At 54.0% G+C, this 24,345-nt stretch overlaps 1 protein-coding gene across 3 annotated transcripts; it reads left to right on the top strand.

Annotated features, from left to right (window-relative positions):
* The first annotated feature begins 1,350 nt into the window (after positions 1 to 1,350).
* SH3RF2 (SH3 domain containing ring finger 2) lies at positions 1,351 to 23,065 on the top strand. 3 transcript variants are annotated; one of them, XM_072348625.1, is made up of 9 exons: positions 1,351 to 1,435; positions 1,912 to 2,362; positions 11,462 to 11,731; positions 13,227 to 13,322; positions 14,489 to 14,797; positions 16,744 to 16,838; positions 18,218 to 18,399; positions 19,497 to 19,840; positions 20,536 to 23,065. In XM_072348625.1, exons 2-9 carry the CDS (start codon positions 1,988 to 1,990, stop codon positions 20,815 to 20,817), a joined length of 1,953 nt encoding a protein of 650 aa, XP_072204726.1. In that variant the 5' UTR covers positions 1,351 to 1,435; positions 1,912 to 1,987; the 3' UTR covers positions 20,818 to 23,065. The 3 variants fall into 3 exon arrangements, with proteins under 3 accessions (XP_072204726.1, XP_072204727.1, XP_072204725.1); XM_072348626.1 differs by lacking the exon at positions 1,351 to 1,435 and having other exon boundaries at positions 1,558 to 2,362; positions 20,539 to 23,065; XM_072348624.1 differs by lacking the exon at positions 1,351 to 1,435 and having other exon boundaries at positions 1,563 to 2,362.
* The last annotated feature ends 1,280 nt before the right edge of the window (positions 23,066 to 24,345 follow it).

Genomic DNA, 24,345 nt, shown 5'->3' with positions numbered 1-24,345 from the left:
GGCTGCTCAGCTTCATCCCCATCACTTCCCAACTGCGGTATTTTGTAATTCATTTCCAGTCAGATGGAAACACACCATGTGTGTATAAACTGCAGAACAGAAACAGAGAAGAATATGTAAAAAAGAAAAGAACACGACAAAAAGCAAACTTCCAAACCTGTTCTCAGTACGGCTCATGTCACACGCTGCATTCTAAAGCAGCAGTCCAACACATTCATTACAAAGCGTGCACCGTCAGCCAAGCGCCAATCAACATATGACAGACTACAAAGAAATACCAAGGTAAATGGAGACCTGAGATGAAACGGAGTGAAGTAATTGTTTCTGTGCATTATCCTGAAGATGTCAGTGTTTAATTTAGCCAAATGGCCACCATTTAAAAATAAAAGTTTCTCCACCAAAATCACACTGTGGGGAAACAAATATTGAAAGGAGCACATCTACTGTGTCTGCTGAATGCTGCTGGAAATAGCCCTCCCCAGAGAAGTGAAATGTCCTGCACTCTCAACACCACTGCACTGTGTGTAAAAGCAACAAACAGAAATAAACCCTTTAGGTCTACAGTCCTTTCCTCTAACTCATTGGCTGCAAACACACAGCTGAGATTATGGCCATCCCTGCTGCAGAGTTGGTGCTGCACATGGAGCTCCCAGCCAGACGGCAAATCCCTCTGAGCCAAAGCCTGTGGGTGCAGTGTGCCCGATGGGCCCGGCCTGCCCAGAAACGGAGCTGTGCAAAGTAGATCTCATAGAACTGCACCCACCCACCCCTCACACCCCCTTATGGAAGACATACTGGGATGGTGAGGGTGGAGGTGACCCAGTGTTTGAAGGATGGTGTGAGTATTTCAATGCTGCAGGCAGCAGCACCCTCCTCAGCATCACCAACCCATCACTGTGCAGGAAGGATGTGGGCACAGCTGGGGCTGCTGGAGCCACTACAAGGACTCATGATGGGACACAGAGCCATGTCACTCAGGCAGCATGAGGCTGGCTTCTGCCATCCCCAGCAGCACTCCTGGTTTGCTCAAGTATCCACAGCTCAGAGCTGGGAGCAGCACTGCTGGTGCCCAGCCCTGGCCCAGCTGTGTGTGAGGGTGTTCATGGCCATGGGCATCCTGTGACCAAGGCAGGGTGACCCCCAGCAGTGGGAAGCTCACACTCCCCAAACATCCATGTTCACACACCGTCTCCGGGGGAGGTTTCGGCACAGACGGCACTGCTCTTACCTGGCCAGCACACGGAAGGTGCTGCTCTCCCACAAGCTGTGACTTGAGCCCAGAGCCGCCTGCCTGAGCACAGCCAGTGCAGCCCCGAAGGAGCCAAACGGGTTGAGTGACTTCGTGCTGTGGGAGGAATAATCTTGCTGGGCTGTGGGAGCTGAGGCAGCCTGGCTGGTGAGGACGTCGGTGCAGAGCTCCCCACGGCCCTCTAAGGTAAAACAGGATTATAGTTGTGTTCGGAGGGCTTTTTATAGAGCTGCTGTCAAAACCGGTAGGCAGAGAGCTTAATTAGGACTGATCTTGGGAGCGAGGCAGTGCATGGGTGTGTGAGGGGCTGCTTGGAGCCGGAGCTGGGAGTAAACAGCTCAGGTTGATCTTACCGAGCTGTGCTGGCAGCGCCCTCTCTGTGCTGTGCCACCAGGTGCCCACAGAGCAGAACAGGAGCTCTGGGAGCTTCATGGGGTGCTGCAGGGACGGTGCCCGCCCTGCCCCACTGCACGGTGCCACGCAGGGCTGCTGGGCACGGCCCCCTCGCTCCTGAATCAGCACTGACTCACTGCAGCTCGGATGGGAGTGCAAAGTAGGCATTTGCAAATGGGCTCGTGAGGCGCTGCCTTGCCATGTAGGTGGGATGCGGTACAGGCTCCAGCAGCTGAGCTCTGCTCTGATTCCTCCTCCCTTCGGCACAGGGTGCCTACCACAGTCCAGCACCTGTGTCTGTGCCATGTGGATGTCTCAAGCAAAGCCCTGACGGCAGCTCAGCTGATGATGGATGACCTGGCTCTGCTCGACCTGCTGGAGTGCCCGGTGTGCTTTGAAAAGCTCGATGCCACAGCCAAGGTGCTGCCTTGCCAGCACACGTTCTGCAAGCCCTGTCTGCAAAGGATCCTCAAGTCCCAGAAGGAGCTCCGATGCCCTGAGTGCAGGACACTCGTCCTCTGCGGCATCGAGCAGTTGCCGGCCAACCTGCTGCTCATCCGCCTGCTGGATGGTGTCAGGTACGGGCAGAATGCACCCCGCTTTGGCTCCATGCAGCGCTCAGGGCTCCTGTCCTCCCCTGCCTGCATCCGCAGGGCCCCGCGAGGTCTGCAGCTTGCCCAGCACCGGCTGCCCACCGCCCCCAGGAGCCTCACGGATGGGGTAAGCAGCGCCCGCGCTCGTCATTGTGAGCACACAGCTTTGTCCCTGTGTGCCGGGAGTGCCAAACCGCCGTGCCAGTAATGCTGCACAGATGTTTGGAGTAAGAGAGATTGTTCTTTTGTTTGCAAATCTGGCTGCTGTTTTCCTTGTGATATTTCTCTGGAGCTCACCAGAGCAGTAACTGTACTGAGCCCCAGGCTCAGACAAATGCAGTTTGCCTTCCTCTTTATACAAACTTTGCTGCTTTTCTCTGGAGCTTTCTGGTCCCTCCTGACTTTCAGGAGGTGTTTCTGATGCTTTAACTTTCAGGAGATGCACTGGTTGTGATAGCCATCAGATCAGTCACTGCAGGGCTGTAACTATCAGAGATGGAGAAATGCGCCTCAGTTTCCTCAGAATTACAGAGGAAGGGTAAAGGGATATTTCTGCCCCTAGCAAAACGCCTTGAGATTCAGTGATGAAAGATACTGAACTCTACTTTCATCTAGGGATGCTTTCCTTGGCTAATTTTAAAGCTGTAAGCTGTTCCTGTCATTTTCTCTAACAGTACAAAAGCTTTTTTGAAATAATTAGGATGTGGCATGAGTGGGAGCCTGCCTCTGCCTGAATTGGGGGTTATATTACTGAATTTCCTTTTCTTCCACCTGCACTACTCAGTGTCATGTTTCCGATCAGCCCAGGGCACACCTCAGCCTTGCAGACATGGACAGACTCGCAGCAGATCTGCCTCTGCTGTGCCGTGGAGGCCCCATGCTGCTGTCCGGCTGTGAGCTCTGTGCAGCAGGGGATGGTGCACAGCCAGAGGCCTCAGGGCCACAAGAGGGTCATCCTGGCTCCACGCCAACCTTTGGAGCTTATGGCCTGGGGCTTCTTGCAGGGAAACATCCAGCACGGCCCTGAAATGCCTCAGTTGGAGGGCAGCTGGACACGGGGAGTGCAGCACACAGCTTTCTTCTCTCACCCCTTGCACACTCCTTTTCTTGTGCTCGGGATGGTCAGGGACTGCTGTGGGCATTGCTCAGTGGCAGCTCCCTGCTTGGCTAAGGCAGCAGAAGTCCTGTAGTGCTACTATTACTATTACTATTACTATTATTATTATCATCATTATTTAACAAGCACTGCTCTTCCAAAACAGAAATCTGGACTCACGATTATTTTTAGACCACTTCTGTGAAAAAGTTTGAACAGGGCTGATTTACTTTTCCTCCAGCATCCTCAAGGCTTTGCTAACACTCCTGGAATGACCCCATTACCAAAATCCCAAAGCAGGGGCAAAAGCGCTCACTGTCAGCCCTGAAGCCAGCCACCCCACTCACAGGCAGTTCCCGAGCACTCTGTTGTCAGCCCCTGTGGCACTGTGCTCAGTCCCCAGGAACGTGGCTGTTCCCACCACCCCATGGCCACAGCCATCCAGCAGTTGCTCAGGGAGTGCTGGGATTGCTGCAGGGCTTCCAGCAGCTGTGATTCTGGGCTCCCACAGGACGGCCGCCCCCAAACAAACACTTGCTCTAATTTGGGAGCCCAGAGAACAGCTCTCTGCATCCTGCTCCTCCACAGCTGCTCTCCTGCTACTCCTTGGTGCAATGCTCCCTGCACTGGGAGGTGGTGGGGTCCCCAAAGAAGGACCACCCCCACCTGCAGACTGCTGATTGCCATTGGGATGTGCACCACTTAATGCTACAGAGCAAATAAAATTAGCACACACCGTGCTGCACTGCAGCCTGGTGCACCATCAAGGCAGGATAGAAGACACATTTCGTTTTACAAAAAAGACTGTCTATAAATAAACTTCCTTTACTCTGTGGAGCTGAGAAATCACAAGTTCTAGTGAAGTTTCACCTCCCAGAGATGTTTTCTTGCCAGCTTGTTGCTCTTCATCCACATAAGCATGACAAAAACACCAACTAAATCCTCTCATTGCAAGCAAACCAAAGATTTGCACCTCTCAGCATGCAAAATGCCAGCAGTCCCAGCAGAGCTGCAACACCTTCGGGAGCCCAGGAGCTGCAAGGAGCCACAGAGTTGCAGCTGCAGCCCGTCCCAAGCTTTCTCTTACCCGCCCATCATCTCCCCTCTCCCCATCCATGCCCAGCCCAGCCAGCTGAAGGTGGCAGTACTGCAGGCCACTGCCCAGGAGGCAGCTCAGGGAGGTCTGCCTGGACCCTGTGACTTCACTGTCTGTGCTGAGGACTCGATTTTGGATTTTCAGGATCTCCATGTAATAAACTGTCTGGAACTCAGGAATGAAAGCATTTGGTAGGAGGTGAACACACAAATAATTGACACCGAATCCTTTGAACTCCTCGGAGCTTCCCCTACCGTGTGCAGGATGTGATTCTTGCTGCACCAAAGCATCCCTTTACCCAGCCCCAGCCCGGACATGTGGGCAGCAGGAGGCTGTGTGATGGAGAACAGCACTCCTGGCCCGTGCCATGCAGGGCAGTAACATGTGGGGGCCAGGGCAAGGAAAGGGCTCTGAGCCCTGCAGCTGGCCAGGACTGCACACCGTACTGCCTCACCTTCAGCAACTCTCTGCAGGAGCCGCGCACTGCAGCCATCCCTCCTGCACACTGTGGGAGACGGGCAGATAACAGCTCTACAGGATAAAAATACACCTCACTCCAACGTTGCCACCTTCACATGGGCACTATATATAGAGCCCGTGCTCGGTATTTTCTGCTCCTCCAGAAACATCTCCAGCTCCTTTCTGAATTTGACAGACAAGATTTGGATTGCTGGATCTCGGTGAAACCTCACTTGGAGCCACCCTCACGGCTGCACCCAGGAGGGCCAAACACATCTCTGACCCATTTGCTTCACAACCCCCTGGAAGAGAAGAGCTGGTCACTGTGCTGTCACAGAGCTGTGTTATACCAAGCACAGAGCTGCGGGGGAAGCCCAGCTCCATGCAAGGCCAGGCTGCCCCAGGCCGTTCCCACCTATACAGTGCAGCGCTGAATTTCACTATGTGTGGGGTCTGGTGATGCTCTGGGAGGACAGATTTGCCCCAGTTCACCTCCACTGCTCCTGCCAGGGTGACTCAAGTGTCTATCTTTGCCCTATACATGTTCTCCATTGCATGGCTTTTCCTCCTCTGCACGTGGTTTTAGTTTCTCTCATCTATGGTAGAGGTGAGCCACATCAGTATCCATTACCCAACAGTGCAGAAAGCTGCATTCAACAGCACTGCACTCAGCTGCAGCCGTGAAGCAGAGCTGGAGCTGCTCACAGCATGGCACTGGGGAGTCCATCTGTCCTGGGTGGAGATAGCTGCAGGCAGAACAGCACCGTGGAACAGCGGGGCAGGCAGGGTGCTGGATTCCCCATACAGAGCCCACACAGCACTGAGGAACCCACTGTGTGTCTCCAGCAGCCAGGCACAGCAGGGCTGGGTGCTTCTGGGCCACTCCGTGCAGGGCACTGGGACAGCAGCAGAAGCCAGTTTCCCTGGTTCCACAAAATGAGGTGCTGAGCTGCAAATACATGAAAGTGTTTTAATTTGTTACCAAGGCAATGAGTCAGACTCAGATGGCAAGTCAGGAATAGAACAGCAGGATTTCTGCAGGGTAGCGCGTTCACCTCTAAGCACCGTGGTCACCGAGGAGGCTGAAAGTCTGAGGCTCTTTGCCGCTGCTGCTTTCCATCGCCTGGCTGCCACTCAGGCACATACAGCTCAGCACCTGGATGGAGTGCACTGCACTCCCTGGCACAGACACTGGGACAGGCACGTTCACACTGACTCTGTTGGGCAAAGCTCGGCAGTGCCCAAGAGGAGCACAGCTCATGGCAGCGAGAATGCCTGTGCCACGCTTCAGGCTGAGCCTCCTCTCTCTCTGCTTTACCTCTCCTCTGCTCTCCTCACAGGGGAATCTGCAGTGATTGTCCCTCAGTGCAGTGATTTGCTCCACTGTTACTAATTCTCAGGTACTCAAACTACACTTAGTCTCAGGACTGCACTGTGTGAGGCACCGTACAACTGAATGATGACAAATTCATAAGGAAACTTTTTCCTTAGGACCTGTAAGTCAGAGATTGATTCCTGGCCTGGGGAAGGCCCCTCTTCTACCACTGCCAGGAAGGAGGACACAGCTTGGGTGCTATTTCTGAGAGACAAATATCTCTCTTGTGGAAATCAGATCCCATACTGGGTTTTCTTTGGGTCCAAGACAACCAGGAACCCAGAAGTTCTGAACGGTTTTGCAAGGAAGGGAGAGCAAGCCTTGCCTGCTGGGAAACCACATCTGCTGGGATCATGCATACCTTGGTTTCAGAGGCAGTCAGACTCCTTTTGGAAGTGGAAGGCCAGAAGGAGGAGAGCAGCTCCTTCATCCGGCTCCAGGCCTGGGCTACAGCGAGTGCAGCCAAGGGCATGTGGGCAGTGATTGTTCCAGGCCTGACCCACGGGTCAGTCAAGGGCAGCACATCACACATCACACAGTGACTGTAAACTTACCATCAAAACATCTGCTAGGTAAAGGTTGCAGAGGAATTGAGATGCACAATCCCTAAGTGAGCACTTTGCTGAAATAACATGAAGGCAAAGCTTTGCCATTGCAGGGCAAAAGCAAAGTGCAGAGAGGTGGCAGGTTTAATCAGAGGCAAGGACACGGCGCAGAGACACTGACTTCCTGCAGCCTCGTGAGCCACTGCCTCAGCCCCTCCACAGCTCTGGCACTGCTTCACAGCACTGCTCCACTGTGGCCCAATGGGCACAGCTTCCCTTTGGCACAGGGATGGCACTGCAGTCAACATGGACCCATGTGGATGGGAAGTGGAGAGGAGCAGTGCTGGGGTTCCTCCCTGCATGGAAGGTAGCCGTGGCAGGGCCACGTGGTCCCAAAGCAGCATGTCGTGACAGGGCATGCTGAGGGCTGACACATTTGTTTTCCATGAGGCTTAAAGCCATGACACACAGAGCAGCCGCCATCGCAGTGTGCTGACTGCAGCACTGCCAGCAACCTGAGAGCGGCCGCACAGGGCAACAGGGCAGAGGGCCCAAAGGCAGAGCAGTGCCCAGCCCTGCTCCAGGTGTGGGTCCCAGCTCAGCCCTCAGCTCCACATCACAACCACACTCTGTCTGCACAGAGGAGCACAGCTCTGAAACAAGGCCAGGTGCAGGTGGAACGCCTGCATTGCTGCATCTTGGCACCGGCTCTGCATGCCTCAGACCTCTTTTGTGGCTTCGTATCAGCCAGATGAAGCCTAATATGGCCTTGTCCTCCACCACAGCTGCTGTGCAGCTCTGCAGAGCCCCAGGGCCAGGAGCAGCAGCACTGAGTCACAAACTGTTGCAAAGCCCTCGATAAGGGCTGCTCTACACTTCCTGACATCACCGTCCGGTGAAGCCAGATCAACAGCTCAATAGGTGTTTGATCCCGAGGTCCACGGCCTTCTGGACACAGCTGCTCTCCCCACTCTGCTGCCCCTCATGTTGTGCAGGCTGCTCTGTGCCCCCTCCTCACAGCCCCACTTGCCTTCCAGTTTCTCAACTGTGTGCTGTGCTCCCATGACTGGCTGCAGCCTCAAGCTTGTACCCGCAGCTTCCCGTGCCTGCAGCCCCTCCATACCCCACAGGAATGCAGACCCGCCCTGGCGCTGGCTGGGAGCGACTGCTGGCACCTGGCAGGTGGGAGCAGACCTGGGAGGGGAACTCAGAAACCACAGCTGTCTGAGCCCTCAGACGTAATTACCCGAGGAGATGGGAGCTACGGGTTTGCTTCTATGGCTTTGTTCTGTGTGACGAGGCGGGAGTTATCTCCTCTGCCGAAAAGCAGAAAAACAGAATTGCAGTGGCAATTAATTTACATTCAAATAGCTCCTTTCATCCGGCTGGATCTCGAAGGGCCCTGAACGCTGCGCTATCACAAAGGAGACAGGCAGAGCTCATTCATCGCACTCAAGGGCGGGCAGCCCGCGGCAGCGCCTCGCTGGAGGCTCCCGCGAAGTGCGCCTGGATGGGACGCCGTGCTGATGGCCACCAGCCCCATGGAGCGCCGTACCTGCGCCGCTCGGCAGCTCCGCGTGTCCCACATCACGGGCCCGCAGCGGCGCGAGGCGCTGCACGCAGCCCTGCAAAACGAAGGGCTGCACAACGAGCAGCAGTCCCGAACCGCGCACACGGCCAACCCGGAGATTGTAGCGGGAGAGCAATGAAGCTGGAAGATGCCCAGGACGGGATTTCTTCCTGACAAAGATTAGCGCTATCCTAGAAATACACTGTTCCTCTCGACGAGGACGCTGGGTGCTATGGGAATGTTGCTGCATGGCCCGGATGCCAATCCCTACAGCAGCAGCACGACGGCAGCTCCCGGTGCCACAGGCAGCGCTCGCATTGCCCAGCACAGGCAGTGCTGCCGGGAGCACCGTGCACGGGCTCTGCCAGCATCCAGCTGGTCCCCAATCCCAGCACCAAGCCGCGCCTCCCCCGTGACCTGAGAAGTCCCACGTTCCTTTCGGTATCTCTGCTGTGAGGATGTGCTCACATTCACCTGCTGTCAATAGCGAGGAGGTTATAACGAGCCCATTGAAGACAATTACAGCTCGCATTTCTCCCAGCTATGAGGAGATGCTTTGTGTCGCTCCCTTACACACGCATGCATATATTCAATTTGTGTCTTTGTTTTGTACGGAGGGAGACTCAGACGCGTTGGATGACTGCCTGGCACAGCGGATGCCAAATGCCCAAAATAATTAAACAATCCTTTCTCCCTTCTCAGCCTCAAATCCAGCAGGTGGGAGCACTCACCCACAGCACAGCGGGCAAAGAGAGCAGAGCGGTGCTGTGCTGCTCCTGCTGTGGGTGTTCCTCAGCAGACCAAAACTGTGCCTAGTTTTGGAATTCTAAAGAAGCACAGAAGCATTAACATTAACAATCAGATGTCTGCATCCACAAGTTCTGCAACAAGTTCCCATCCTCTGGGAGCACTTCTGCCTTCTACAAGGTCTCGCAGATGAGGAGTAACTGTTCAGGGGGTAATGACTTCCTCACCCCCCAGGGCTGAGTTCTGCACACAGGCATCCCCATCCCACCCTGCTCAGCACTCTGTTCTGGCCCACGTTTCTGTCTGATTAAAACTAATCTTGTGGAGGGTCTGACAGTCCTTCTTCTTGCTGAAGGAAGAACATTCCAGACTTCTCAGCACCCGTCGCTCATTTGGCTTTTCCCTGAAGTAGTAGGTTTGCATTTCATTTCAAAGTTTCTCTTATTTTCAATACATTTCCATAACTTGTTCTTGGTGCCTTTTATGTTTGGCCTTATTTTGCTGTGCAACCACTCTCTCATCATCCCCTGATGTTTGTTTTCCTCTTCTCCACATCTGCTTCCACAGTTTGCATGGGTCCTTTTGTTTTCTGGTGCTGCTAACACAAGTGATCCTACCTGTGCTGTGTCCTGGGCTGACATGGGCTCACGGCTGAGCCACCCTGTGCTGCAATGTGATGCCTTTGCAGTGTGTTTCCTCAGGCAGCACTTCTGGTTCTGTACTTCTAGGCCAGGCACTGAGTGGGGATGGGATGGATGGGATGGGATGGGATGGGATGGGATGGGAGAACGAAGCTCTCCTGAATTTGGTTGTTATGATTTCCTTTTTTTTTTTTTTTCCCCACCAAAGCACTTTCAGTGTTACTAAGCCAAGTGCATGTGTTTACTATTACTGCAAATTAACAGACAAGATGAGTCAATTAGAACAAAACATTAAACTAATTGCTTCCTGTTCCAAATGCTTTGAAGAAAAAGAAGCACATAAAAATTTTTCTCCTCCTAGTTCCTTTCTCCTCATGTCAGCGTTTGAGAGCACTGGAAGATGTTCTCTTCCCCAGACTACAGTCCTTCCCTGTGCTCCTTTGCTCCCCCCAGACAAACCAGCACTATGTTTCTCTCCTCCCCTTCTTGCTCTCCCAGGGGTCCAGGCTCGGCAGGTGCTGTGGGGACCATTCTGGGGAGCTGATGTGAGCCCAGATGGAGTTCACCTGACAAGTGGTGGAATGTCAGTGTCCAAACACAGCCTGTGCTATAGCAGCAGAGTTTTGTGACCATTGCCCCAGGAGGATGCTGGTTCCCCAGCTCCGAGTGCTGTCATCTGAGCAGCAGCCCCAGGGAGGGCAGCAGCCAGCAGCCCCATCCATGGGCACAGCACAGTCCTGCTGAGCCACTTTCGCTCTGTGCTTTGTGCTTCATACAATATGGCAACGTTATAAAGAACTGGAAGCACAAACATGGGTTGCTCTGTTGTTTTAGGTTGAGCTGTTGTGGGACATAGGACTGTGCTCAAGGTATCTCCATCAGTCCTCCATGAGCACTAAAAGCAAGCCTTCCATGTTGATGATTTCCAAAGGCACATCTAGGATTGCTCAGCACAGCACAGAGACACCGTGGGTTGGGCACCTGCTGCAGCTCAGCTGCCAGCCCTCCCCACAGCACCACAGCAGCACGGCTGGGATGGGCCTGCCTTCATTCAGAGTAATGGTCTGCTGCCTGTTGTGTTCAATTGAGGTTTCTGGTGTGGACAGAAGTCAGGATGGCTGTTTTAAAAGAACTACATGTGTTTATTTCAGTGACAGGATGTTAAATGTCCCTCACCTCTGCTCATTCCAACATCTCTCTTCTTTCTCATATTGTAGCACGACAGTAACATTAAGAAGCTTCTCTTCTTGTAACCCAGATTAAGGACCAAAATGACACCGTAGCTCTTCCCCAGCCCCGTGCTGTTGGGCACTGTAGGTGACAGCCTTTGGGAGCTGCACAACTGCTGTCACTGCCAGCCACACCAGAACAGAAATACCTCAGTTCATTCCCAGAGAGATTTTATTAGAAGGGAACTTACAGCAGGCAGTAGGATCCCACGGGATGGCTACTTTAAGGCATTAACTGTTCCTTAATATTCTCAGACAAGTTCAACCTGCTTTTCATCCAGATACACATTTAGAAGAAGTATTTTGGAACTTGATCTCATTAGAAAAAGACACCAAGAAAGGATGGGGGCACACTTTAGCCTTATTTTCCTTTTGCCTTTTCCCACTAATGACAGATGTTTGTGGGGAGCTGTTCCTGCACTGAGCACTGCTGCCTGGCTGAGCTCTGTGCTGTTCCTCGTCCCACAGGTGCCGCGAGCCAAAGCGCTGTTCTCCTACCGGGGCCACAACCCGGGGGAGCTGCGGTTCAACAAAGGGGACGTCATCGTGCTGCTCCGGCAGCTGGACCAGAACTGGTACCTGGGGGAGCTGAATGGCGTCAGCGGGGTCTTCCCAGCCAGCTCAGTGCAGGTCATCAAGCAGCCGCCCCTGCCACCGCCTCTCTGCAGGGCTCTTTACAACTTCGACCTGAGGAGCAGGGATAAGAGTGAGAACAACGACTGCCTGTCATTCCACAAGGTAACACCGCCCTGCAGGGGCTGGGCAGTACGGGCCGGGCCGGTTCTCTCCCTTAGATTTCATTGCATTCTGCTGCCTCGCAGCACCATAGCAGCTCTCTGCTGAGAGCCAGGAAGGTTTCCAAGCCCCACCAGACACTGACAGCAGTGACTTAAAGCCAGCTTCCCCCGAAGCAGCTGCCAGGGGTTGCATGGACACAGGCAGTATGAGAGCATCCCAGGAGAGCACAGTGCAACCCTGAGCAGCCACTTCAGACCCTGGTTTGGCTGCTGGAGTGGATGAGCAGCAGCTGCTGGTGGCAGTTTGCTCTCCCACCAGAACACTGAAGGAGAGCCCAAAAAGATACCCACAGACATATCAAAGAAAATTGCTTGCAGGTCTGAGAACACTTCTCTTAGACAAATTCAGGCAGCCTGCTGGAGGCACGCATTGCAGAACCTGAACGTTTCCCATATTTCCTTTCATTCCTCAAAGGCTGCAGAGCTTGTGTTTGCTCTCGGCTAGAGAATATGGTTTTCAGTGCAACTGCACCTCCCTGCACTCAGCTGTCCCTGTGCTGTCAGAAGGAGGTGAGGCAGTGCAGAGCACAGCAGGAAGCAGTGCCTGGAAGCAGCAGCATCCCTGCAGAAGCCACTGTCCCTCCCCAGTACAGCACAAATGCTCCCTGTACTCTGGCCAGCTGGAAGCAGAGGCACAGGGGCAGGTCTGGGCTCCAGCAGGTCAGGGCTGAATGTGGGGTGCATGTGGGGCAAGAAGCCAAAGAGCCTGGAGTCCCTAGTACCTCCTGACCAAGAAGAGGAACCAAGAGGAGAAGCAGTGCAGAGCAGCACATTGGAGCACCAAAACCTCTCTGGGATGCCTGCTCCTGTCATGCTGCTGCACCTGCCCGGTGTGCTGCACAGCTCGAGCTCATTTTTCAGAAGCAGAGCTGGCTGTTACGTAGACCTCCGAAAACCTTCCCACTTCCTGTGGCTGCCTGCAGCCCTGCAGTGTCCCTGCCCTGGCAGCAGCCCCATGCTGGGAAGAACCCCACCCCTGCCTGTCGCCCCACCTGCCACCCACCCCTGCCATCATACTACCAACACCTGCACTGCAATAGCATTGGGCTATTTCGGCTCCTGAAGTAATGGTTGTAGTAGTGTGACACCAACTGCCCCACCACTCACACAGCCCTTTTGCTTGGTTTGGAGCTAAAATGCCATTTTTGTTATTTGCTCTGGGCATGATGATTGCAGAAACATTTCCACATGGTGGGAGCCTCCAAATAGCACCTCTGTGTCTCACATTCCTTCGCCAAGCTCGTGCCCATGTCCGCATTCAGCCACACTTGCATCCTTAAACAAAAACCACACTTGAGCATTGTGCTGAATAAGCACTTGCATTCGGGAACAAAGACACACCAGAAGGAGCAGCGGGTTTGGCAGGGGAGCAGCACTGAGGTGCAGCATTGTGAAATGTGGGGCGAGCCGCCCGCTAACAGCACTCTGCCTTGCAGGGAGACATCATCACCGTCATCAGCAGAGTCGATGGCAACTGGGCCGAGGGCAAGCTGGGTGACAAAGTGGGCATCTTCCCCGTGCTATTCGTGGAGGTGGGTACAGCCCTGGCACTGCATTGCTGAGTCTGTGGTGTGGGGAAGGCGGGGGCAGAGATCAGGCAGCAGGCAGAGCCCGGCTGGGCCCTCACAGCACCACTCCAGACACAAACTGTGGTGGGAGTGAGTGGGAGTCCGGCACCAACAAGAATTCCTCGGAACAGAGTTAACACTTACAGTCACCATCATTACAGCAAGCACCTCTTTGTCGCTGTTTTATAAAAGAGCAGCAGTAGAATGTCCTGTTTGAAGCTCTAATATATTTGGTTCTTTTCATTTAATTAAATTGTTTTAACTCATTTAAGCCTGACATTAACAGAAATGAGCCAGGCATGGCCACACAGAGCCACCAAGGAGTTAGGAATTAACTATGGAGGAGGCAGTGGTGGGTCTGCTCTGGGAGGAATGGGGCTTTCCTGGCTTTGATGCTCCCTTTAATGGGCCCTCTGATCCTGGAGAAGGCAGAGAAGTTGGGCTCTGGCTGTGGTTAAATTGCACAGAGAAATGACACTGTGGCCGCCCTGTATGTGTACATGTGCACACAAGACTCTTTTTAAACCACACTGTAAGAAGTGAGGAGAAAGGAAATGCACAAATAACCCATGCAGCAGAATGACAGCACTGAGCAGCAGCTCCCTGCCCCACGCCAGCCACTGCCATTCATCCCCAGCTGGGCGCATTGCCTCACATGAGTGGGTGAGAATCTCCAAGTTTTGCAATTTGTTCATGTCAGCGGTAAATCATGATTAATTCCTCTGGCAGTCATCCTGGTGAAAAACACTGTCACCACATGCCCTTTGTATTAATGCTGTAGTGATCAGCAGTTTCCAAGAAATACTGCTTGAACGTTGCCTCTGTAAGCTCAGGGCCGGGCCCTTCCCACCAGCACCGCCGATATGAGGCCGGGCTCTGCTCAGCAGCGGCATCCCATGGGCTGCAGGGGCACAGTGGGGTCCAGCATTGCTCAGAAGCTGCAGGCAGTGGGGGCTCAATGGCAGTGGGTAATTCGGTGCTCAGGACTTGCTGCTGGAAGCACGGCAGGGAAGCACACGAGCCCCGTGTTCCGCAGATCCCCACGAAGCCGGCCGCATCCTGCCTGCGGCCGTGCTGCTGAAGGAGGAGGACCAGCAGCGCCCCCCGGGCCTTCCCTCTGTCTCTTGCAGCCGAACACGACGGCACGGCAGCTCCTGCAGAGCAGCAAAGGCTCCTGGCCCACCCCGCTCCGCTGCACACCGCTGAGCGTGGCCTCCCACAAGGCGCAGGGCCGGGAGCTGCACAAGGCACCCGACGCCCGGCGCAAAAGCCTGCGGCCCTTCTCCATCACCACCGCCCTCAACACGCTGAACCGCATAGTGCACGCTCCTGCTGACCGCCCGACGCTGCGCATCAGCTCCCCGGTGCTCATCAGCTCCAGCAACCCCAGCGTGGCCGCGGCCGGCAGTGAGGATGCGCCCCGCGGGACCCCCGCCCAGGTGAGGCTGCTGCAGGACATCGTGGGGCTGGCGGCCGGATGGGGGGGTGTGATGGTGTGGCACTGACAGCGGCCAGGGGAGGGCAGCTCAGCAGGCTGCTGGGGACACTTTTGAACAGGGAAGGTCAGTTCTTAGTGCCCAGGGAACCCTGGGAACACATAGAAAGAAAGGGACTGGAGTCCCCTCCTTTGAGATCTCCAGAACTCCTCGACGTGGCCCTGAGCACCTGCTCTGGGTGGCACTGTTAACAGGGGCGGGAGGAAGTCAGAGGGGCCGTGGGCCATGCCATCATCCTGAGCCCCAGCATCAGAGCCTGACTGGAGCCCTTGCTTTTGGGACTATTCATCCACTGGGCTCTCCCTGGAGGCCGCTGCAGGGCAGGCTTCTGCACAAACACAACAGTGTGAGAGCATCTGAAGGAGCTGTGCCCTCACCTCCTGCTGCTTCCGAGCAGCGATGTCGGTCCTCATAGAAATTGGGGTTGCTGACCTATACTGAAACCACTGCTGCTGCAGCTCTCTGCCTCCAGATGGATGGATCCTGCACACTGTGCAGACCCCAGGCAGCCCTCCTGCCTGCAGCCGCCCAGGGGTGCAGGCTGACCCCGGGAGCACATCCTCTGCTGGCTGCAGGGGCAAAGAGCCTCATTGCTGCTTCATGCTCCGTCTGAAGATCTCAATACAGGAACTTCACAGATCATCTGAAATGGGAGGAAAAAGGTTTTGTTTAGATTTATGTGGCATCTTTCACACAGAAGGCTGCTCCAACATTTTATAAAGCAATAAGCCAGCCCCCGGCAGTTCGGTGTCCGCACAATAAAACCCAGCAGGCATTTTGTGCTTAGCATTAGCCTGCAAAGAGCCCTGGATATTAGGCCCTCTTTTATGTGAGAGGAAATGAAGCCCTACAATAGAACCATAATTCAATTGAATTGGTACCGTGTCTCATGACCCCAATATAATTTTACCAAAAGTGTCTCTGTGTGAGCTATTGTCAACAGCGTAAGCCGCAGCATGGATGATGTGCTGCCTGTTCAGGTTTCCTTCCTTCCGAACAACCATTTTTCTCCTGCAGACTCACAGGGATCTTTGTGCTGGGCTGGTTGGTGTGTGAGCCCAGAGCCCAGTGAAGCACAGCCACAGCACTGGGGTGGTGCTGGGGGGAGGGGAGGGGAAGCACAGAAGCACAACAGAAGAGGCAGCAGTTCCAGAAGGGGTGCAGAGGCTCTGGGAGCAGTGTGGAGCAGTGACAGGAGGGTGCTGGTAAGGTCAGGAAGCAGTGTGCTTCCAGGCACACCCCTGTGTGCTTCAAGGTACAGGCGACCCTGTCAGCCTATAATGCTTTATTGTCTCCTGCCTGAAACGTTGTTACCGTCCTGCTTTGTAGGCTGTGAACTGGACCCTACTTTCCTGAATACCAGTGAGAATTACTGACCGTAATTTGATTCTAAACCAGGTGCCTCACACCGAGTCCCTGCACTGTTCCCTAAAGCACTGTCTCCTAAGCAAACAAATTATTTCCCCTTCTTTCCCTTTTTCTCTCCATTTCTGACTCCAGCAGCAGCACAGCACATTGCTGCAGGGCACCTCCGGGACAGACTGCGCTGTCCTGGTGCCGTTTATCCTGGGCTGCACTGCTGGACACACACACAGCAACCAGCCAGGACAGCTCAGGACATTCAGATTCAATTTATTTGCTCCTGCAATTTGTAAGATTTGCTTTCAAGAGTAAGGGCAGGGTCCACCTTCCTTAGCAAAGCCTGTGCTGATTGAATGACCTTGCACCTTGTTTGCTGGATCTGTCTGCAACAAACTGAGGTTCTATATCTCATTTTTGTCTTTTTGGAAGCATGGGTAAGGCCCGTCCAGTGATTTCAATGGCTTCTCCGGTGGCTAAAATAAGCCTCTCTTCACATTAACATGCCGCGTTCTGTTTTCTCTTGGCAGGTCAGTGCATCCTACTATCCTGCTCCAGGATCACTGAGGCACTCGGCGGCCATTGTCACTCTGCCCCACCTGCAACATCACCTCTCAGCCAACATGTGAGTCATGTGAATCGTGCCGGGGGGTCACACAGCACCCCACATTTCCCCCATCCCCATCCCAGCAGCTCCCTGGGCTCCTGCCTGCAGGAGGGGCATTGGGGTGCAGGGCTGTGCACCTTGGGCTGGAGACATGCATGGGTGTCCACAGTTCTGAGCAGGAGCTGCAGGGACTGCTGGGGCAGCTGATCCCAAAGGTTGTTGTAGGTTTATGGAAGAATTTGGGTACACTACTGGAAAGATTTGAGACAGATTCTGACTGTTCCTGCTGCTACCACCCTGGCAGAGCACACATCTGCACTGCTCATGGTGTGTTGCCTCAGGCCAAGTGCTCGTTAGTCCTCCATCCCTTTTGTCAGTGGGCACCTGTATGGTAGGGTAGCACGGCAGCATTCTCCTTGCTCGTTGCCCTTGGCTGGTTACCAACTGCTTCTGAGACAGACGCTGTGACAAAATCTACAGTTCTTCAGTTCTGCCAGCCCTTCTTTTCTCATATCCCCTCTGGTCGAACACTGCAGGCAGGTTCTTCCCTGCGAGTTATCTCTGCAGTAACAGCAGCGCCCCAGCTGTGCAGGGCTGCAGGGGGACCCTCGGGCATGCGATGCCCACAGCACACAGCCCTGCACTCCAAGCAGTGCTGCAGCCACTGGGCACAAGGACAAGCTCCCCCTGTCCCCACGTCTCCCCAGGTGTGTGGCTCTCCACCCCAGGGCTGGAGCTGCAGAAGGGTGAAGGGCTTTGCATCCCAGGGCAGCAGCACGATGGCTGCCTGCGGGGCGCCTTGCTGGCCACAGGCAGGGCCGGCATCTTCCCCAGAGTTCCGCTACTCCCCTCTCAGGTCTGATTTTCCTTGCACAGAACAAAAGCAGAGCAGGGTGGGGACCTATAGGGCATGGCCTTCTTGCTCTCGCAGTGATGTCGCTGTCTTTTGAGCAGGTATTCAAATACTGGAAGCCACGGATCTAACTGAGAGAATGCATTAGAAAGGACAATAATTAAAATATACACTTTAGGCGAGAAAAAAAAAAAAAAAAAAAAAAAAAAAAAAATTGCCCATGCCCTCAGTTTCCCTGCAACACACTCAGGCTGGGCACGGGTTCAGAATGCACAGTGTCTGCAAAGGGGTTTTGGGGAGACAGCAGGAAACCTCACCCTGAATTTGCAGTGAATTATTTGGAGCAGCAGCGCCCAGCCCTGCAGGGAGGTGCCAGCACCGCCCCCACCTCGCTGTGACAGCCGGGACCAGCCGGCTCTGCGAAGTTCCCTCCAAACCCCCCGGTGTGAACGCAGGGCCGGAGGACTTCACTGTGCTGAGCTCCGTCTGCACGCGCCGCCGCCTTCCTCCACCACCAGCTGACGTTCTGCTCCTCTGCCAACAGGAAACCCAGCATGCCCGACTCGAAGCTGCCCTCGCTGTACGCCTCGTGGACGCTGTCGGCCTCCTCGCTGTCCTCGCAGGGCAGCGCCTCAGAGAGCGCTCAGCGCCAGAGCCGTGCATTGGAGGCAGCGCTGCCCGTGGGGCACACAGCGCTGCGGCGCGGCCGCGGCTGCGCCAGGAAGAGTGAGTGCGGGGGGAGCTGTGCTATGGGCTGTGCTACGGGCTGTGCTACGGGCTATGCCTGGCATGGATGCAAGGATCCACGAGGTGCTGCCAACATCGAGCAAGGGGAGCGGGAATGGCACTGAGTGCCTGGTTGTGCAAACAGTACTGGGACGTGCGTTAGTTATGGTCCTCCAGAGAGAGGTTTGGGGATTGTCACAGAGGACCCCGAGAGCACCACGTGCAGAGGCAGTTACAGAAGGTTACATTAAGGTATTAACAGGAGTTATTAAGAAAGAAGCTCAGAACAAAAGGGTAAAACTCAGCAGTGCCACTGTAGGAGTCCTGGTGAGCTCATATCCTGAATACTTCTCATATTCTGATAACTCAAATAGAGTAAAATTAGAAATGAACATAGAAAGGATGAGCAAGAGAATGGAATAATTTTGTTTCAGGAGCAAAGCTTTACAGCTTGGAAATATCCGAGATGCATGAAGTTACGAATAGGCTGCAGGTGGAAAGGTACACTGCTTTGGAACGGATCTCTGCATATGTTTGAGCAGCCACAGCACACTCCCCAGGTTGGGGTGAAGATGGGCAGTGATGCTGGCCGAGGCCCAGCGCATTTGCAAGGGCCACCGTTGGAGGTTTTAGATTCAACACTGGGTTTATCTTAAAAGCAGTTCTGCTGTAGAGGACCTCACACACCTGTGGTGGCTCTTATTAGAAAATCAATCTTGCAAACAGCGAGGCACTGCCAAGGAAATAAAGTGCGCGACTTCCAGTGCTTCAGCCTGGAGAGCAGCTGCAGATGGAGCAGCCAGTGCAGAGCAACCAATGGCAGCAAACTGTAGGGATGAGGGGAGGGCTTGGGTGCAAACTTACAGACGTGCTTGGCCAAAGGCATGACTGCAAAGGATGGAAAATAGCAGGTCTGTGGGGTGCTGCTTCCCCCATGTCACCTCGAGGGGTCCATACAGGACAGAGAGGCAGGCAGCACCATGCTGGGCTGGACAGTACTGTGTGTCCTACAGGGCTGTTGGTCCCCGCTGCATGCTGCTGCCCTGCACTTTCCCGCTGGGACCCCACTAACCAATTTCCCCTATTCTCACCCCCAGATGGTTCCCTGCAGAGGCCAGCACAGGCAGGGCTGCAAGCTGGCAGCTCCCTCCGCCGTGTGCCCACAGCCGGGCTGCAGCCGTACCCACATGATGGCAGCGCGCCCCACAGCAGCCCTGCTGCTGGCACAGCTGAGGTGGGCACGAGGCCCAGCTTCTCCCATGAAGCCCCGCCAGCACTCACGGTCAGAGGAGGGGAAAGCAGGACTCCATCTGTCTGCAGCTCGGTGATCCTGGACACCACAGACACACTGGCAAAGAGCGAGTCAGTGCCCCGGCCGCCCGCGTCAGCCCCACCATCCATCCTGGTGAAGCCGGACACCTCCCGTAACAGCAGTGACAAGGTACAGAGTGCTGCCCGCAGGCTGATGGGTGCTGCTGGGGTTATCGGTGCTGCTGACTCTGCTGTTTGAATTAAGCCCTTCAGAAAGGCAAAGTGATGCAGGGTGTCCTTCATCAGGAGCCGGTGTTCATCAGTTCAGTGGCAGTGATCAAAATTTGAGGCTTTCTGAGGTCTTAGGTGAGGCATGAATCTCACTGAGCTCCCCATAAATCACAGAACGATCAAGACTGGAAAAGACCTCTAATATCTCTAAATCCAAACCCTACCCACCCCCACTGTTCCCATGGACCACAGAACAGCTTCAGTTGAGAAGGATCCCAAGGATCATTAGGTTCCAATCCCCCCACCTCTGGCAGAGCCACCAAACTCCAAACACGTCCCCCAGTGCCACATCTCCACAGTTCTGGAATAACACCAGGGTCAGTGACTCCCCACCCCCTGGGCAGCTCACTCCCACACCTGAATGCTCTTTCAGAGAAGTAATTTATCTTTATATCTCGGGTACTGAAATAGCAAACAGCAGAGCTGGGTGCCGAGCCCTACACTGGGCTGCTCCCTGCAGAGCAGGGTCAAGGGAACATCTTCCTGCCCTTGCCCTGGGAAGAGCACTCCCTCTCCAGGAGGTCACCAATGGGTCCTGGTGCTCGAGGTGGATGCCACACTGACCCTCATGGTGACACATTGCTTTCCTTACAGCAGGTGAAGACGGTGCGGTTCCAGAACCACAGCCCGCCGCCCAAGAGGCACGGTCCGCAGCCCTCCCCACGCCTGCCCCGCAGCAGCACCGAGTTGGTGCCCACAGCTGAGCCCCTACTGTGCCAGGGGAGCCCTGAGCCACCCACACTGCCCTCCCCACGTCTGGGCAGCAGCCCCCTGTACCCCCGCAGGGTGCTGCACCCACGGGCAGCGTCGCTGGAGCTGTCAGCACCGCTGACCTTCCCCGTCAGGAAGAGCTACAGCAGCATCTCCGCCAACTGACAGGTAGTGCCTGCAGCCCTGCACCCATCTGCCCCTTCTGGGGGTGTTGTGGAGCTCAGGGACCCCCAAGCACCTGTGGGCCCAGGAGCTGCACTGGGCCAGGTGTGCAGTGACACAGAGCAGCTGCTCCATGCAGGGCATGGGGATGGAGTGGGAGAGGGAGGATGCACACAGCAGGAACAGAGCTGTGTGCTGTGACATCCTTGGGGCTGCAGCAGTGCCCATGGGGATCCAAGCAGCAAACGTTATCTTCCTACAGGATGGGGCTCTGGCTCATGTGCTTTTATTAGTGTTAAGACTACCCATGCCCATCTGACACAATGAACACTGGATTCAAAACTGCTGTAAAATCTCATACATCATTAATCACATACCAAATCCATAGAAATAGCCTTGTTAGTGACCCAAAACTCACCACAGCCCTGGAGCAGCCCAAGCAAAGGAAGGCTTTATTTTAGAGCTGAGGGACTGATAACAGTGCCTGTTATCCCACAGCCCTGCACTTGGCCCTGTCAGACCCTTCCTCTTTAAGCAGCAGAAAGGGATCTCCAGCAGTACTAAGTTCTTTGCCTGCTGCTCTCTAAGGTACAAGTGGAGGTGCAGGCAGAGAACAGGACAGCTTTCAGCAATGCCCTCAGTGGTACTGCACAGCCCAGAGCAAACACCAACATTTTGCTGGGGGTTCCTCTCATCCCCTTAAAAATAAACCAGAAACCTCAGCAGCTCTACAGCTGGGAACAACTGCCCCTCTCCCAGACAGGTCCAGAGATGAACAGAACCACATTATGCTCAGTGACACCCATGACAGTGATTTAGCACACACAGCAGCCACGTATCACTCCTACCAACCCCTGCTCAGAACATCACTGCCACAGAGCACCATTCCCTTCTGCCAGGACAAACAGCACCAAGGCAGCACCACACTGCAATGCATTGTGTGGGGCTGAGACTTCACACAGAGCACCAGGGAGTGCTCCCAACCTGCTGTGTGATGGCAACCAGTGGGCACCCATCCAGCTGATGGGGAAAGAAAAGGCTCTGCCACTGCATGTGAACGGCTGTGGGCAGAGATGGGGAAAGGCACTGAGTAGAATGGCCACTTTGGTAAGAGCAGGAGGCCATTCCTTGCAAAGGGTATATCAGTGCTTTGATGCTATGGCGATACATTCTCTCAACTTATCCAAGATGTGGAGGGAGAGAGAACTGAATACAGGGCACCACTTAATGCAGTAGCTCTAATCAGTGCTGCCAAGCTGCTCCCAACAGGGCACATCTTCCACCACTTCCAAACTGCAGTGAGGGTGAACCCAGCTCCTCACAGCACCTTGGCTGCACACTGCGTTGCAGGCTGAAGGCTCACATGGGTGGAGGGACGAAGGAGAAGCCCATGCAGGAGCTCCAGCAGCGGTGCCAGGGGCTGCCAGCAGCAACACTCCAAGGCCCTAGAACTGCTTCCAAGTGATCCTGTTTAGTTTTCCTTAAGCCACGAGGCAGTACCTGGAAAGGCAAAATCCCAGCCCTAGAGCAGCAGGTTCTATGTATGTTTATCAGTATTTTAGAGGGCTTACTCACTGCTGAATGGCTCTTGAGGTTCATTTGTGCAAAATACTTGTATCACACGTAATTATAGCTATACAGACTTCAGGTTTCCCTTTTCCTTTTCTTCTTTTCTCCTCTCTCCCCAATCATCCCCCATCTCAGTATTTCCCTATCCAAGAGGCCACATCTCAGAGCAGGCAGCACTCAGCCCAGCTGCATGGTTGGACCCCCAATGGGGATGGGTGCTGACAGCTCCCAGTGGGGCCGTGCACTGCTGACAGGCAGACAAAAGACCACTGGTATCAAACCTCTGACCTGAATGCTTTCTGAAGACAGCAGGGATCAGGCAGTAACTGACTGTGCTCATCAGGCCATGAATTTTGACATCTTCTTTTTGCGCTGAGCCCAGCAAATGTTGCAGTGAAATGTTACAGCCTCATTGCTGTGAGAGAGAGCACAGCAAGGACTATTTTACACATGTATGTTTAGAAACTGGTATACATAATCTTTTCTTATTTGGTGATGGGCAGGAAGAGCAAACAGAATACTGACATTTACCTTCGGCTTGGGAGGCACTTGTACAAACTCAGCAATGCTCAAGATTTTTTTTCCATGATGTGAAGTTCATTTTCTTTTTTTTTAAAGCGCTTTTCCAATTTAATGTATCACTGAGGAGAAGAAAGAACTCAATAAACAAAAAGATATTCTCTTCCTGGTCTGTATTTGTCTTCAAATGTTTGTTTTCTATTTCTGTAACTGAGAAACAAAGGTTTGGAAACACGTTAAGTTTACAAACGCTTACTTACATGTGTCTGATAGCACAGCCTCACTCTGCAGCCTACAGGTGGATTCAGTGCAGACACTGCATGGTGCAGGGCAGAATGGAGCTGCAGCACGGGCACAGCACAACGCTGCCCAGCACAGGGCAGAACAGAGCTGCAGTGTGGGCATGGCACAGCATGGGATCACAGGGGGCCAGGTGCCCTGGGAGCACACTGTGCACCAGACTGGTGTGTGGTCCCATCCTGCAGGGCTGCTGCACTGCTGTTATCCCATGTGCACACCCACCCCACACGTTAGGGGTGGGAAGCTGGAGCCCATGCATACCGTAGGCATGCACTGAGCCCATTCCTCTCACATGCAGACCTGGGGAAAGTAACGCTATCCCCACTCAAAGAGACCCATCTGCTGCCCAAGGAATAAAACATGAGAAGCAGCAGGCTCCCTCCCTGTTGGACACACATCTTACACCCTATGGCAGAAAATCTGCAGTAGGTGGGAGCTGGGACTTCCCTGGAGCCCTGCATGGAGCACAGAGCAGAGACAGCACTCCCAGTGCCACACACAGAGTAATGGGAGGTCCTGCAATGACCTCCCCACAGTCTCACACTGCTCAGGACTGATGGAGGCACTGAATGCTGCCCAGCTCTGTGCCCAGTAACTCACACCAAAGGTCAGGCGATGCTTCTAACGTGGGGAGACAGCACTGAAGAAAAACTGTTACTGCCTTAAACAAAATAACGATCCTGCACAGGCTGCTGCTGCCACAGTCAATAATTCTCTATTCTGCTAGGAGAACCTGCAGGGATTAATAAACTCTGAATTCCTGAGCAAGAGGGGATCCCACATCAGAAACACAGTACTACAGCATGATGTGAAATTGTGAGCAGTCATTCCCATCACCCAAATGGTTTCCATATGGATTTCTATAATACCATTTATAAGGGTAACCAAGGATCAGCTCCTAACCTCAGCCATGGCTTCAGAGCAGGAAGGGGAGCTCCCAGGCAAGAAGGGCAGCTGTTTATGAACAGCTTTATGAGGGAAAAAAAAAGTTAGGTTTTAGCTCTTATTTTAAAAGCTAAACAGCATGGAAGTTTTCATATTTTTACCTCAAAGTTCACCACTACTGAGCTAATTCTGACATGACTGCCGTGTAGTGATACCCTCATGGCATTCTGTCACTGATGGCGCTGAAAAGCAAAGTAA

The sequence above is a fragment of the Excalfactoria chinensis genome, chromosome 13, assembly GCF_039878825.1.
Source record: "Excalfactoria chinensis isolate bCotChi1 chromosome 13, bCotChi1.hap2, whole genome shotgun sequence".
NCBI lineage: Eukaryota > Metazoa > Chordata > Aves > Galliformes > Phasianidae > Excalfactoria > Excalfactoria chinensis.
The sequence above is the reverse complement of the archived record's forward strand: the minus strand, read 5'-3'. Positions and strand labels throughout refer to the sequence as shown.